At 44.2% G+C, this 15,449-nt stretch overlaps 2 protein-coding genes across 9 annotated transcripts in view; one reads left to right on the plus strand and one right to left on the minus strand.

Moving 5' to 3' along the window:
- Positions 1-40: 40 nt before the first annotated feature.
- On the minus strand, positions 41-3,972 carry brms1la (BRMS1 like transcriptional repressor a). 3 transcript variants are annotated; one of them, XM_076023519.1, is made up of 9 exons: positions 3,811-3,972; positions 3,215-3,361; positions 2,529-2,619; positions 2,292-2,419; positions 2,134-2,213; positions 1,929-2,025; positions 1,745-1,834; positions 1,550-1,614; positions 41-1,404 (listed from the first exon to the last, which is right to left on the minus strand). In XM_076023519.1, exons 2-9 carry the CDS (start codon positions 3,351-3,353, stop codon positions 1,306-1,308), a joined length of 789 nt encoding a protein of 262 aa, XP_075879634.1. In that variant the 5' UTR covers positions 3,354-3,361; positions 3,811-3,972; the 3' UTR covers positions 41-1,305. The 3 variants fall into 3 exon arrangements, with proteins under 3 accessions (XP_075879634.1, XP_075879632.1, XP_075879633.1); XM_076023517.1 differs by having other exon boundaries at positions 2,134-2,419; XM_076023518.1 differs by having other exon boundaries at positions 2,134-2,419; positions 3,215-3,372; positions 3,811-3,939.
- A 266-nt stretch (positions 3,973-4,238) lies between these two features.
- The window catches only part of ralgapa1 (Ral GTPase activating protein catalytic subunit alpha 1), a 53,808-nt gene continuing 42,597 nt past the window's right edge, over positions 4,239-15,449 (plus strand). Inside the window, exons 1-18 of one of the 6 annotated variants that reach the window (XM_076023479.1) lie at positions 4,239-4,709; positions 6,856-6,966; positions 7,573-7,622; positions 8,314-8,371; positions 8,490-8,533; positions 8,700-8,877; positions 9,019-9,134; positions 9,698-9,836; positions 9,923-10,131; positions 10,856-11,179; positions 11,749-11,928; positions 12,327-12,398; positions 12,475-12,623; positions 12,711-12,834; positions 12,928-13,074; positions 13,206-13,296; positions 13,941-14,105; positions 15,179-15,325. In XM_076023479.1, coding sequence (XP_075879594.1) covers positions 4,604-4,709; positions 6,856-6,966; positions 7,573-7,622; positions 8,314-8,371; positions 8,490-8,533; positions 8,700-8,877; positions 9,019-9,134; positions 9,698-9,836; positions 9,923-10,131; positions 10,856-11,179; positions 11,749-11,928; positions 12,327-12,398; positions 12,475-12,623; positions 12,711-12,834; positions 12,928-13,074; positions 13,206-13,296; positions 13,941-14,105; positions 15,179-15,325 — 2,410 coding nt within the window. In that variant the 5' untranslated portion in view covers positions 4,239-4,603. The remainder of the gene's footprint in view (positions 4,710-6,855; positions 6,967-7,572; positions 7,623-8,313; positions 8,372-8,489; positions 8,534-8,699; positions 8,878-9,018; positions 9,135-9,697; positions 9,837-9,922; positions 10,132-10,855; positions 11,180-11,748; positions 11,929-12,326; positions 12,399-12,474; positions 12,624-12,710; positions 12,835-12,927; positions 13,075-13,205; positions 13,297-13,940; positions 14,106-15,178; positions 15,326-15,449) is intronic. The other 5 variants (XM_076023478.1, XM_076023482.1, XM_076023483.1 and 2 more) reach the window with 5 other exon arrangements.

The raw sequence follows: 15,449 nt of genomic DNA on the forward strand, positions 1-15,449 counted from the left end.
GAGGCGGCGAAGAATCATGCTAAAAATAGACACCGCAAGCTACTTACAAAACAGCTTTATTGTATCAACCATTTGTATCGACAAGATGAGACCTCTATCAAAACTTCCTGCACAACCTTACAGAGAAAAATAAAAACAGAACAGGTGTCAGGGTGAAAGGACAAAATCCCGCTGGACAGAGAAATTGGGAGGGAAGCACATTGATGGTTGAACTGAGCGTTACAGGCTGAGAAGAGGTAGATGTGTTAGAAGAGAACGTCCCGACAAAAACATTTCAAAGACACCAGATATCTTTTTTTTTTTTCTCCAAGCGACTAGCTGCGTTTCTTCAAACCGCCAGATGCACGTGTAGGAAAAAATACTCCTAGGTTCCAAAATGTAACAAAAGGAAACAAGGCGAACTAAACTAACCATGAAATTGAGGCACTGCTGAGACGCTTTGAAAACACCTGATGTCTACCGTCCGGAGCAAAATGGAAAAGGCAAGCGTTGTTTTCACGCAGGACATTTAACCAAACCACAGAATGAAGGCCTGACAAACACAGGTAGGAGAAAAACAAAAACATCAGGCTTGGGCCTCATGCCTCCCTGCATCATTGGAAGCTTTGTCAATGATATTGTCGCAGTAGAAAGTGGACTCGGTGACTGTGTGGCCGACAGGTGCGAAACACCAGATCTTGGCAAGAAAGAGGACGACACGGCTGCTGAATTTTGTGAACGAAAGGGAGCTCGGAAGCAGATTCTAAAATCGTGTCGCGCGTGTGCACTGTCTGGATTACTTTTTAGCAGAACCCTCAAAGACAAGACCGGTGAGGGGGTTCAAAACATTTGAAAGGAAAATGCAGAAAGTCAAACATTCCTCTGGGATATTCTCCTCTCCCGTGTGATCGTTTAATATTGTGGAAACGCATGGAGTCAATTGTTGTGTTCTGAGGACCCCCCCCTCTCTCCCCCAACTGAGTGAATACTGATGTGAAGTACAAGTCGTGTTACAGGCATGAGGTTTGTGCGACTCGCCAGGTGTGTTTGGATGACGCCGGAACTGGGAAAAACCCTGAAATGGCCGCCGACTGAGCCAAAACAGAACAAAAAAAAACCTGACGGGTCAGTGTCCTGTGGGGGTACAATGTCTCTGCGTTTTTTTGTTTTTTTTTACAGTCCTTTAAAGGGGAACACTCGGACTGGAGTCCTGATAGTGCTCGTGCGTCTGCTGGCGGAAGCTTACCGACTGGTGTTTGTACACAGCAGAGCGAAGGGAATACTACTGTGTGTGTGTGGCATACGTCTGCACGTCCGCGAGGTTCCTCAGCAGTTGAGGATGGACCTGTTCCTGTCCGCTCTGAAGGGGAACGCGGAGCTTTCGGAGTCGGACTTCCCCCGGTGAGGACCCAGTGTGGCGACGGCCTGCTTGGCAAACAAAGACACGAGGCCCAGGTGATTGTGAGACGACGCCTTCGCACAAAAAGATTTTTTTGGTTTATTGATTGTTTCGCTTCCCTCCAAACCTGGCAACAAATGAAACCTGCGAGCAGCAGGAAACGTTCCTCACCTTCCTGATGGTTGTCCAGTCCTCCAGGATGTCCAGGTCAGGCAACATATAGACAATATATGGACGTGAACACAGTTATGGAAAGTCCACCGGTTACACCGACACATTGCAAGATGAAAGCACAGATGTTCCAGCTGCAGCAATAATAATAATAATAATAATAATAATAATAATAATAGAACAGTAGAAGGATATCGGACACCACTGAAGGTCGTCTCCTCTTCTTGTCTGGACTTAAGGCGTCACGCCTCTTTCTCCTCCCTGAGAGCTCGTCATTCCACAGTTCTGACGGAAGGAGTCACACAAAAAGATGGATTCGATTGGAGATTTTTTTTTTTTTGTTGCATTTCTTTTCGCGTAACGTATCGTAAATCTCTACCTGACGTGATGTCTATGCTGTGTCTGTCTTCCTCCAGTCGTCGGATTTTCTCCTCCAGTTCACTCTGCACTGTATCAAAGAGCAGCAGCTTCTCACTCTGCATACAGACACACACACACACAGATACATGAGCAGAGGAACTGTTAGAGAAAAAAAAAATCACAATGTACATTTGCGCGTGTTTGCACAATAGTGCGTTTCTGACCTCCCAGTGTTGACACGCTGCCTGGGTCTCGCACTCGTACTTATTCTTGACCGAATCCAGACACAGGTCTCGGTAGATACCTGACAAAGACGGGACACAGTTTACGAGCGTGGACGCCGTGCGTGAGCCTTCTGAGGGCATCCGTCCGTTCAGCTTACCTGCCACCTTGGTGCGGACCTGCATGTTCTCCAGCAGCACCGCCAGAGGCTCCAGATACTCGGCTGCCCGGCCGGCCTCCACCTCTGCCAGCTTGCTGTTCACCTGGCTGAGGCGCTCATGGTACAGCCTGCACACAAAACACGGCTCAGGCTGAAGCTACAAGTGAGTCTAGCGGCTGACGTTGTGACAGTTTGGAGTTCCAACGGCAAACTTCCCAATAAAAGATCGTGTCTCACTGGTCTTTGAGATCCATGAACTGCTTCTCCAGGTTGGACATTTCATCGAGACATTCCATCCTCCTTCGCTCACAGTCCTCCTCGTCCATTTCTGTAACATAACACACATATTCACATCTACGCCGGACACCATTGCACATGATGGTAGACAAAAGGAAACTCATGATTTCATGCTAGATAAGTCCTGGCAGACGTAGCTCTATTTATATCGATATATTACAATAACATAATACAGGCACAACCCAGAAAATGAGAATATCCTGATAAGGTTGCTGTATTTCTGCAATTCAATTTAAAAGGTGAATTTGAAATATTATATAAACCAATAATATGCAAATCATTATATTTCAAGTTTTTATTTCTTTGGATTTTGCTGATGAGGTCTTGCAGCTTAAAAAAAACAACTCAAATTTTATAATGATTTTCTGAGTTTGTGGGTTTGTGGTTTTAATAAGCTGAAAATCTTAATCAGCAAAGTTACAACAAGGAACTGCTTGAGAAATGTCAATTTGCGTGTAATGGCTCAATAAAATTTGTTGGTTTCATCTTTTATGTTAAATTGCCAAAATAAAACAACTTTTACTTGATATTCTAATTTTTCGGGCAATACCTGTATGTCATTATTAATAAGTTGCATTCATTTAGCGAGAATGTGCCAAATTCAGAGCCGTATGAAAGTTCCTCACCAGAGCTGTCTCCATCCTCTGAGACAGAGGAGGTGTCCAGGTCCTCTTCATCCGAGCTGTACGCCTCCTGGTCCTGCTCGTCCACCTCCATCTCCTCAGCTGTGGGTTCCTTCTTCTCCCGGTCCCGGTGCACCGGCATGACAGCGGCTTTTATTAGACTACATACACGTACAGAAACAATGATTCAATAAGTCAGCAGGAGTGAGTCGCGTTCCGCTCCTAAACAGTTGTGTTTGAACAATGTATGTTCTTCGAATAGATGCGCAGTTATGGCTGCTCTTGCAAATGTTGCATTTTGAAGATTTGTCATGTAAACTTCTCGTTCTAGGCGCAGTGCTACGAGAGCGCAGAGGTAAAGCCTTGGCTAAGTGTAGTTCAATCGAATGGCGCCATGCCGCTCAGAAGGTATTTCATGGCAATTGTTCCAATCCAATACTAAAATACTTTTATAAACAAAACAAACATTTACATTTACTATGGCAGGTTAGGTTAGCCTAGCGTTAGCACGTTAGCAAGCAAACAAAAGTGTAATAGCACTTGTTTACAAAATATATTATATGGAATTTAAAAACCCAACAAACAAACCTTTAACTCACCGGAACAACGATGTAGTGGCCGCACTATTTTTTTCCTTTAAGATAAATCGTACCCACTATTTTTCTCTCGTCTCCAATTTACTCGTGTGCCTGCCAAGATAAAAACAAAACTCGATAGGGCGCTTTTATTTGTTTAGGGAAATGTAGTTTTCTCTATCGTGCTATCTACTACTATACAAATGCCTCTGTTATTTATGAACTACGCTTCCCATAATTCAGCTCTAAATTAAACGCGCATAGTCTGACAGGATGTTCCAGATAGGTTAATGCTATTAAAATGAACAACGTTGGTTAACTTGAAAACCAAAATCCTCATCTAATTAGTAGTAGTGTGTTTTTATAAATTGATTATTTTCCTTTTTAAAAACAAACAAACAAACAAGGTTTTGTTGAATTTATCTGGCATCCATTATTTTGTTATTCCTCCTGCCCTCTCCGCCATGATGTTTTCTAAATGAACATCCGCGCTAGCTAACAAGCTAGTTTAGTCCTGGGGCTGCGGGCTGTCGTGGAAGGGAGGTGCGATGGATGGACGCTTCCCCTCGCGTCGTTTCCCTGATTTGTCTTTGTTTTGACAAAAATGCACATTGTCCGACCAAATTCACCGTGCCGATAAGCTCCGCGCCGCTGCGGAGGTCTTGTAAGCGAAGGGCACATCGTTAATAAATGACACCGGACAACGATTTCCCCGTTACAGTTTGAAGATTAACGCTAGCAGAGGCTGTTGAAGTTGCTACGGTGCTAGCCCCTCCTTGCTTTCTACAATCGCATTCTTGCCTTTCCGAGCTCAGGAATGTTCTCCAAAAAGCCTCATGGCGATGTTAAAAAATCAACACAGAAAGTGTTGGACCCAAAGAAGGACGTTCTGACGAGACTGAAGCATCTCCGGATTGTGATCGGTAAGTTATCGTTGAACAGTTAACAGGTTAGCTTCCCAAGTGCCAGTCTTGGCATCCAGAGACCCCAATTAGATTTCTTTTTCTTTTTTCTTTTTCTTTTTTTTTTTAAATGACATTGAGTCTGCCTGTCGCGTTGGACAGAAACTGTGTTATGGCAAGCGATGCCGTTATAGCGGGTGAGAAGCCTTTGCTGGGAATCAGTGCATTCCATTTGCTGAAAAGCCAAACTGTCAACAATGTCTGTTAACAGACTGGTGATGAAGTGGTGTGTTTTAATGGATCAGATTTGGAGGTTTTAGAATGAGATACGACTTGGTTTAAACGATACAACTGAGCTGTTTTTGGAATCATTAACTGATTGTGTTGAACCGACTTGCTGTACTGCGGCTGTCAACAATGTTTTGTCAGGGTCGCGGCGGGGGGGGCGGGTGTGTGTGTGTGTGTGTGGGGGGGGGGGGGTAGGCATGTCACTGTGTTGGGTGTTTATTCAACACGAGATTAATGCATCGCTACATGTATCTGAGTTTCAGTCGCTTTCTTGTACTTCTAACAAGTGAGATAGTGATGCTGTACTTGGTGCCTGTGTGCACCGCTTTTGTGACTGACACACGCTTTCACGCACAAATGTAAACACACACACGGACGCGGAGAGAAAGGGGAAACAGCCTCCACAATTTCCTCTGTCTGTTTGCAGTAGCTGACTTCCTGTTTCTATTGTAAGAGCCACTGTAGTGCTGTAGTGTGTGTGTGTGTGTGTGTGTGTGTGTGTGTGTGTGTGTGTGTGTGTGTGTGTGTGTGTGTGTGTGTGTGTGTGTGTGTGTGTGTGTACGCCCAGACTGAGAGAAAGGGGTGTGCCTCCCATTTTGTTGCTCTATGGGGAACATCAGCACTTGATAACAGTCTGTTACGCACGCAAACGCACACACAAACGCAATACGGGCCACACTGTATATAGGAACTGAACATCTTGGAACAGAGCTTTTATGTTGCCAGTGCACCACTCCAAAAAAAAATAAATAATAATAATATTAAAAAAAAAAAAAAGGTTATCGTCACCACAGGTTGTAGCATTGGTCATGGCCCACTAGGGTTTTTTTTCTCTCTCTCTCTCTCTGCAGTAAATGTGTTGTTTTTCCCCAATTTGCCAAATAAAACATGGACAGCAACAACAAAAAAGATGATGACATCATGTTGAAATTCCTCCAGCACGGTCGGTCCGGTTGGTGATGACTTTGAATGGGCAGCAATCAGTTCCACTTCTCTCAATTCAGTCATATATCGAGGCAGTATTTGTCTGTGTGCCAAATATTTTTCCCAATCTATTTCGTTTTTGAAGTGCATCAATCAGCTGTTGCCGCTTCATCTCGACTAATGCTCTGTAAATAATGTGGCCGGAGATGGGATCAGCAGCGGAGGTGGGTGTGGACCGCATCCGGATGTTCAACTGTCTGCTATCTCTCGCTAATGCTACACAGTGTTTAAATGCTGCCGTGCACAAGAACCTACCTACAATGACACAAGGAGTCAGGCAGTCTTCTCAAGTCGTCAGGGGAGAAAAATAGAACATTGCGGTGCCACTAAGTCAGAAAGACCTTACAAGGGCAACCACCATGGCAAGTGTCTGTCTGTGTGTCTGTCTCTCTCTGTCTTCCCGGACTTGTGCAAACAAACCCGAGGACCATCACACAGACTTTTCAGTTGTCTTTTCAGCCGGCGTAGGGCACATACTTCTGCCTGTGTGCGTGTGTTTAATCTGCATCAGTGTATTGCTGCTCCTGACAGCCCGCAGCGGTGAGATATAGTCCAGAACACACAGAGGTAAACTTCACAACCCTGTAGAAGACGGGCGAGGCTGCGGGCCTCGTTTCTCACTGTTGGCTAGGGAACCCAAACACTGCGGCAATGTTTCTGTTGCTCCAACTTAGTCCTTCCCTGTGATGGAAGCTTGTTTTGCTTCACTGAATTTAAAACGGCATTTCATTTGTATTGCAAACTTGATTTTGCTTTCCATTGCCCACTTGTGAATGTGAACAAAGCAGTGAATGCTAATGTTTTGCAGCTGCTCTGTCCGGACTGTGAGCTCCTTCTTATAAGTGTGTGTAATAGTTTTGGCCGTCAATCCTCAACTGTCTCTTTAATTTTGCAGAGAACGCCGAGCCTGCAGAGCTGAAGCAGTTCTTTGACTTGAACTACTCCCACATTTACTATGTCTTCTTCGAGAACTTCATCACCATCGAGGTCAGCCTCAAGCAAAAAGGTACGTCTGTCTCTCTCACTCACTCACCACTGTTGGATGGCCTTGGGTTGGTCACCGTCTAGGGATGCAAATTATTGATTAATTCATTAAACGTTTGTTAATTGACCTCATCGATCAATTAACGATTAATTGATGAGCGGCGATTTTTCCTGAGAACGTAAATTTCACAATGAAAAATGTGTGAGGAACACATTATTTAACCCTTCGATAATGTTGAGGGTCCAATGTGACCCATTTGTACACTAGAGAACAGTAAAAACACCCTAAACATTTATCCTCTGACTTTAAGTTGACTTCTAATGGGTCACTTTTCAACTTTTATTTGTTGTTTAAAAGTTTGTTCTAGATTAATCAAAAACTTGTTCTAGGTATATTATGACCATCACAGTATCTACAGGTGAATTCCTCTTTCCTGTCACTACACTGATATAATGATATTAACTACCTGGGTAAAAAAAATAATCAATTAATTGCGACTAATTTAATTTAATCGACAATTAATCGATTAATTCTTAATTATTCACTCTGTGCTACTGCCATGTTGCAGTGCAAATGATATTTACTTGAAGCTGCTGCTGGGTGTGTGTGTGTGTGTGTGTGTTTCAGGTCACAAGTCTCAGAGGGAGGAGCTGGACTCCATCCTCTTCATCTTCGAGGTAATAAATCGTTACTCTGTGATCTAATTCCAATGACATTCAGAACAAATGGAGGAAATCCTTATTAAATACCGAGCAGGAAAAAATGACCTCGGTGTTTGTGAAGCCGCGCACTGTCACTTCCTGCCTGTGTTGTTGCTCGGCAGCCGGCTGGCGTTAGTGTCAGACCTCAAGCACTGACGTTTAGCGACACTCACAACTGGGAGCTGTTGTTCAGTGGCCAAGATAAGATAGGCGTGTGTGTGTGTGTGTGTGGCCTGTTCAGAGGCAGTAAATCCCAAATCCTTGGAGGAACCAGATAAACAGGATCACCTCCTTGGGAAGGTCACCGGAAATGCCCGACTAAAGAACCGCAACATTCTTCATGTTCACTCTATTGAGCAAATCATGTCCCAATCTTGTACCAATCCTGACTGATAGACTTTAACTTCCCAGCCGTACCGGTGATACATTGCGTCTGATATGTGATATCAGCGCAGCTTTTGCCTGCGGCCTTATTAAAGGTGGCAGAATTTTTTTTCGAGAGTTAAAAATAAACGCCTGCGCTCTTGCCAAAGCGCTTTTTGAATCTGCGGGTGACAATAGATCCTTCCGCCAAACCAGACTTCAAAACCAGAGTCGCGAGCGATGCTCCACAAATCTTTTGTCAGACTCTCCACATCTGAAATCTTTTCTCTCTCTCCCCCACCAGAAAATCCTTCAGCTTCTGCCGGAGAGAATCCAGAGTCGATGGCAGTACCACAGCATCGGTAACCATCAGGAAAAACCTCCCATAAAAACACAGCGCTCCACTAGACTGCATGCATTTTTAATTTTTAAAAAGTATTCACGTACATGCATACAGTTCTAAATGTCTTCCTCTGGCAGGACTCATCCTCAAGAAGCTTCTGCACACTGGGAACTCTCTCAAGGTAGCAGCTTCACACAGTTCTGCACCGGTTTTACATTCAGAATTCAGATGAATGTGATTCTGAAAGCATCTGCATAAGCTAAATTTCAAGTTTTTATCAACTGATGCTGTTGCAAAGGGTTTAGCAACTAATTTGATGTCACCTGCGCACCCGCGTCCGCCCGCAGATCCGTCGTGAGGGCGTCCGCCTCTTCCTCCTGTGGATGCAGGCCCTGCAGAGTAATGCCGAGCGAGAGCAGCTCTGCATGTTCGCCTGCCTGATCCCCGGCTTCCCAGCGCCGCTCTGCCACGGGACGCCTCGCACCTTGGACACCCTGATCAACCCGCCCCTCAATCTGACAGAGAGTTAGTACACCCATGCCCTCGCAGTTTGATCAGTGGACTTTGTTTGTTGTGTCAATTGCATTGTATCGTTCGCTACAGTAACAATAAATGCTATTCTGTTCTATTCTATGTAAAGAATTCATTTTCTCTTGCCCGCTCCAGCTCAGGTGACTCCGGAAGAGATCACTCCGCTGGTTCCTCCACAGTCAGGCGACAAGAACCAGGAGGACCTCACCGCTTACTTTCTCGAGGCTCTGCTTAAATACATGGTAAACCAGGTATAATCATCATTTTCTACTAACACACCTAACACTGCACACTGTTTAAAGGTTGCGTTGCGGTACTAATGTCACTAATGCTTCCCGGTAGGGGTGAGAATCGCTGGGTCCCTGACGATTCAATTCGATTACGATTCAGAGGGCTACGATTCAATTAATCGCGATTAATCGATCGAGAATCGCAATTTATCACAATTCTCATATATATATATAAACTATATCATATTAAATCGTGATTCTCGATTAATCGCAATTAATAAATATATACATATGTAAAAATCGATCTTCTAAATTTGTGAGTAGCTTCTTAATTGGCAATGTCACAATCTCAATTAATCTAAGAATCAATTTTTTTCCCCCACCCCTTCTTCCCGGGCTGTTGCTCTGCGGATACACGCTGGCTCTCTTGTCGTACATCCTCTTCCTACCGCTGTCACAAAGGAGGGGACACCGATATTATTCTGCCGTAACACAATGGCGCGCCTCTCTGCGCGACACTATTTTGGCGCGTACAGTGCCGCCTTTGTAACGCGCTGCTTGTTTGCCCTTGTTGTGTCTGCCAGGCCAAGTCGCTGGAGTGGCGCTGCAAAGACAACCACGAGCGAGGCTTCAACTTTCTCTTCGGACACTTCAGGAAGTTCTACCTTCCCCACATCTTTCCCAACTTTGCCATGGAAACGAGCCTTTACAATCCGATACTAGGTTGGTTTGTGCTCAGGCGGCCGTCGCTGTCAAACACGGCCGTCTCAGGTGTTAAATTGTGCTGCGTTTTCCTCCCGTCCGAGCAGATGTGCCTCCCATGCGTCCCAAACCGTACTACGGCGTAGTGCGCAGGGAGCAGGACGGTGGTGAAACGCTGTACTGCACCAAGGAGAGCTTCCTTCAGGCTCGGGTCATCTTCATCCGCTGGCTGGTCTCCTTCTGGCTCGAGCCTCGACCCAACACCCAGACACATATCCCGGGGACAGAAGGAGAGAACGTCCCCAAGAACATACAGGTGACTTACTCGCTCAGTCAGTGCCCTTATCGTTGAAGGGAATACGTGATTCTCCATTTAGAGCTAAAGGTCCAGTGTGTCCGCAATCAAACAGAACCTCCCGCACACAGTTCAAGTTCAAATGAAATTTTGCAACAATACCATTTTGCAAATGAATATATATGAAAGAGGATTAGGGCCACAAGAAGAGAAAAAAAAATATTACAGGAAGGGGATTTTTATTTAAGTTTTCATTTCGAGTTTTAAGTTGAAATTTCGTGAATAAGTCAAAATTTTGTGAAAAAAGTCAACGTAAAAAAGATCACATTTTGTGAATAAAGCCGACGTAACAAAAACGAAATCTTGTGAATAAAGTTGAAATTTCGTAAATAAAGTCAACGTTAAAAAAAGACGAGAATTCATGAATAAAGTTGACGCAAATAAAGTGGAAATTGGCGAGTAGACTGGATGGATGGTGGGTTAACCCAGTTACGACTTTATTCTCGACATTTTGACTTACTTCACGTTGACATGAATTGCAAAGTTTTGGTTTTATTCATGAAATTGCACCTTTTTTCCGTCAACTTTATTCTCGAAATTTCAACTTTATTCTGGAATTGGAAATGTAAAAAAAATTCAATCTTAATTTTTTTTCTCTCCTTGTGGCTCTAATGCTGCGTCTAGATGTGATTCAGGAACAAAGGAGCACATGTGCTTTAATTAAATACTGCGTTTTCTCCTCCAGCGAGCAGCAGCTGGTCTGGCAGCTCGATCCGCAGGCAGCTCGGAGGACAGCGGCGGGGGCGGCTCTCGTTCCGACTCCCACCTCGAAGGCAGCGGGTGCTCGTCGGGATCAGGCGGAGGCGGCATGGGGTTGTCGGGGTCCTCGGCCGTCGGAGGCGAACCGGAGCAGAGCCACTCCAACACGTCCACGCTGACAGAGAGGGAGCCCAGCTCGTCCTCGCTCTGCTCCATGGATGAAGAGCAGCTGACCGACATGGAGGTGGTGAGAAGGGTGCTGACCAGCTGCAGGACCAACGTCAACTTCATCACTGAAATCTTCAGACAGGTGCTTTGTGGTTCATTGTCAACATTTGAGTTGCATCGTCTCTGCACAGGTATCTCTTAGGCATGCAAATTATTGATTAATTCATTAATTTTTAGTTGATTGACCTTATCGATCGATTAACAATGAATTGATAAGCGACGATTTTTCCTGAGAACCGGAATTTCACAATGAAAACCCTTCAATAATGTTAAGGGTCCAATGTGACCAATTTTTACAATGGAGAATTGTCAAAATGCCCTAAACATTTATCCTCTGACTTTAATTTGGCTTCCAATGGGTCACATTTTAACTTAAAAAAAAAAATTAATAAATAAATAAAAAAGCTGTTAAAAGTAACTTGTTCTAGGTATTTTATGACCATCACAGTATCTACAGGTGAACTGCTCTTTCCTGCCACTACACTGATCATGCTAAAAATGTTCAATTAATTTAATTTAATCGATTAAATTCTTAATTGACAATTAATCGATAATCGAGTAATTGTTAACATTCCTAGTGTATTTTCATTATTATTGTGGTTATTTGTGTCGGCAATTAATTATTTTATATTTTTTATTCGACTCACGCAGGCGTTTCTCCTGCCCATGTGTGAGGCTGCGGCCATGCGGAAAGTTGTCCGTGTTTACCAGGAGTGGATCTCCATGGAGGACAGGCCAGTGTTTATGAAGGAGCCGGAGGAGGGCCCGTATCCCATAGCAACGGGAGACAGTCTGGACTCGGGCTCTCAGCTCGGAGACAAAGACGAGGAGGTGAGGATTTAAATCAGCGTCAAGTCCATGTGACTCAGCTTTTACAAATGTTTATTTATTACATAGTTGTTAAATAGTTGTAATGTTCTGTAGCTACTCTTTATAGTGACTGCAGTAACTTCACAGGAAGTACTTAGTATTTATATATATATATATAGGTATATATATATATATATATACATATGTATATGTATATATATATATATATATATATATATATATATATATATATATATATATATATATATATATATATATATATATATATATATGTTTATTTATTTATTTATTAATCACAAATTATTCATTTGGTCTCTGTCTGTTTTAAAAGGAGTAAACACTAACCTGTGAATGAATTCAAATGAAATCTCTGTCTCTTTGTATTTAATCCCAACCAGGGACTGAACAGGACAATAGACAGTGAACTGCTGGAATACAGTGTTCCAGCTGGAGTACAGACGACACTGCAGGTAAACCAGCGTCTGTCATTATCACCTTTGCTCTGCATTGTGGACATGCTGTGAATGAGGTCGTTCTCCTTGTCAGGCGTTCATCACCCACTCCTCCAACGTTTTCCTCCTGGAACCGGCCAACGACATCCGGTTCCTCCTGGAGGAGCACGTCGACATGTGCAAGAGGGTCCTGAACATCTACCGCAGCCTCGTCATGCATGAAACCATGGACCAGAAAACATGGTATGGTGAAGAAAGTCGGGCAACAAGTCAAACTCATCGATGCAGAAACTCATCCAGGTGGATTTTTTTGATGTGTTTATTTCTCAGGGAACAAATCCTTCTGGTTCTGCTGAGGGTGACCGAGTCGGTGATGAAGAGGCCTCCGTCCATCATGCCGCAGGGCAAAAAGAACAACACGCTGTCAGGTCGATTAGCTGGACCCATCTTCCAGGTACACATCTGTCTGCTACTGAAGTGGACGCCTGTTTTTGCATTTGATCCAGTGTTTCTTTCCTGTTTAACTTGCTTTTTTCTTTTCACACAGACTCTCATAGTGGCGTGGATTAAGGGCAACTTAAATGTCTACATCAGCAGGGACCTGTGGGACGACTTCCTCTCTGTCCTGTCGTCTCTCACCTGCTGGGACGAGCTGGTCACCGAGTGGTCTCTCACCATGGAAACACTCACTAAGGTACCGTGTGGCATGTAGCGCTTGAGTACCATGAGCCTCAAGTGAAGTGTCCACTTAAAGGCGCCGTGCATTCCCTGCCCCTGTGTAAATATGGGCACCATGAAAGTGTTATGTGTATGTTTGCCTTTTAGGTGTTGGCAAGGAACCTGTACAGTGTTGATCTGAATGAGCTGCCCCTGGATAAACTGAGCGAACAAAAACAGAAAAAACACAAAGGAAAAGGTCGGTCTGTGAAAACGTCTCATCCTGAGGACGTAATCATTCGGTTTAAAGGAATTGTAACCAGAGATTACAGGGAAATGCATTAAAATTAGGGCTGTCAGCGTTAACACATTAATCGTGATTAATCAAATACAATTCATGACGAGTTAATTTTTTTAAATTGCATTTCAAACGTGATTTTGTGCGCGAGCAATCCGCGTCAAGCTGGACAGGAAGTCACTCAAAGAAACACTGGTTTAGTTTCAAAACAAAATACTGCGATTGACGAATGCGATCATATTTGTGTACGTTATATTTCTCAGTATCTAAACAGAGTGTGAGAGAGATGAAAACAAACACACACACATGCACATGAAAGAGAGCAATAGTTACGACATGCAAAATAAAATAATTTTACACATTCAATTCAAACCGCGATTAATCGCAGTTAACTATGAAGACTGCAATTAATCGCAAATAATCAATTTGACAGCCCTAATAAAAATATAAATGTAAGTTGATATAAAAACACATATAAGATAAAAGTACTTAATTTTGTCACGCTTATTGAACGTGCATTGTAACAGAGAGGCAAAACTGATGAAAAAAGGAAGCATTGAAAAGCGCAGCGAGAGATCGTGTCCTCGTCCGACTGTCCGCATCAGGTATCGGCGCCGAGGGCCAGCGGCAGATCGTGGACCGCTCCTTCTCCAAAGGCTGGAGCCGAGACCAGCCAGGCCAGGCAGCGGCCATGAGGCAGCGCAGCGCCACCACCGCCGGCTCTCCAGGCATCGAGAAGGCCCGCAGCATTGTCCGCCAGAAGACCGTGGGTCAGTACTGTGTGTGTGCGTGTGTGTGTGTGTGTGTGTGTGTGTGTCAGGAAGTGACAGTGCACGCTCAGTGTCACCCCTCCCTCATTGAGTCATATTTATACTTCAGCCGAGACAAACAAATGCTGGTTACACAGACACTACCAACCGCAGGCTCACATGACAAGGCCAGCTGGTATGTTGATGTTTGTCGAACCTGAAGAACTTGTTTTATCAACCGATTTTTATCTGTTGACCAGCTACGGCCTCATTGAACTTTTCTCAAGCGCTTAAATCCTCTTGACAGTATCTACAAACTTACCAGATATTATTTATTTATTTATTTATATATTTATTAGTTCTGCTATATTTATTTTCATTGACAATAGAATTTTGCCAATTCACCACGTCCAAATTAAAATGTGAAGTTTTAAAACATTTTATCCTACTTTGTAGCAGTATTTTTTACTTCTGTATTCAACTTTGAATGCTAGTTCATTAAAAAAAAAAAAAAAAAAAAAATCTTCCAGTGCATCTGTGACTGCAGAAGCAATTTGAACTCTTCCGTGTCAGAGCCGCCAGGCCCAGATCCTCCTCCTGCCTTCCTTCCTTCTCTCCCTACCTCCGTCTGACGCGTCTTTACACCAACTATTGCTTCGCCTCTCCCCCTAAAGTTTTCTGGCCTTTATCCTCTTTCACATTCCTCCTCCTTTCACTTTCTGAGATTTAAACCTGGGGTGCAGCATTTTCATTCGGACAACACACGATAGAGTCTCTCTGTGTTATTCAGTTTGAAATATTGCCAAAAAATCTCTCAAGTTGAATTATATTTGAAGAGAATAATGCTTCATGTGGTTCTGTGACCTCATAAACACAATGATGCACAACCAGGGGAGTTTGCACTGCAGGTTTGTCTTCACTGTCTTTAAATTTCCTCACCTCGCCATCCTTACAATCCGCCTCCAGCACCCTCCTTCTCCCTCCTACCTTCTCTTCTTCCTCCTCCCCCCTACCTCCTCCTCTGCCCGTCTCTGTCTCACACTCTCCCCACTTTGTTCTGTCTGTCCTCTTATCTTTTCTTCCCACGTCTTCAGCCCTGCGTAGCTGCTCTACGGGGGACTCTCTGCTGTCCTCAGCCTTTATCCGCAGTGCTAAGAGTGCCCCTGCTCTGGCTCCACCTCTTCCTGTCCTTCTCCACCACCACCACCCTTTACTACCCCCCCTTGCCGACCAGCTGGCAGGTACACACTCTCTGCACTACCTGCCTGCCCTCCTCTCTGCCCGTCGACCCCCCCCCCGTCTGCTCCTCGGGACGGAGACTCGGTGCCGTTCGTCCCGTCTGTCTGTCTGTCTGTCTGTCTGTCT

The sequence above is a fragment of the Nelusetta ayraudi genome, unplaced genomic scaffold (genome assembly GCF_046127955.1).
Source record: "Nelusetta ayraudi isolate G7.1 ecotype Tasmania unplaced genomic scaffold, CSIRO-AGI_Nayr_v1 ptg000015l, whole genome shotgun sequence".
In the NCBI taxonomy this organism is placed as follows: domain Eukaryota; kingdom Metazoa; phylum Chordata; class Actinopteri; order Tetraodontiformes; family Monacanthidae; genus Nelusetta; species Nelusetta ayraudi.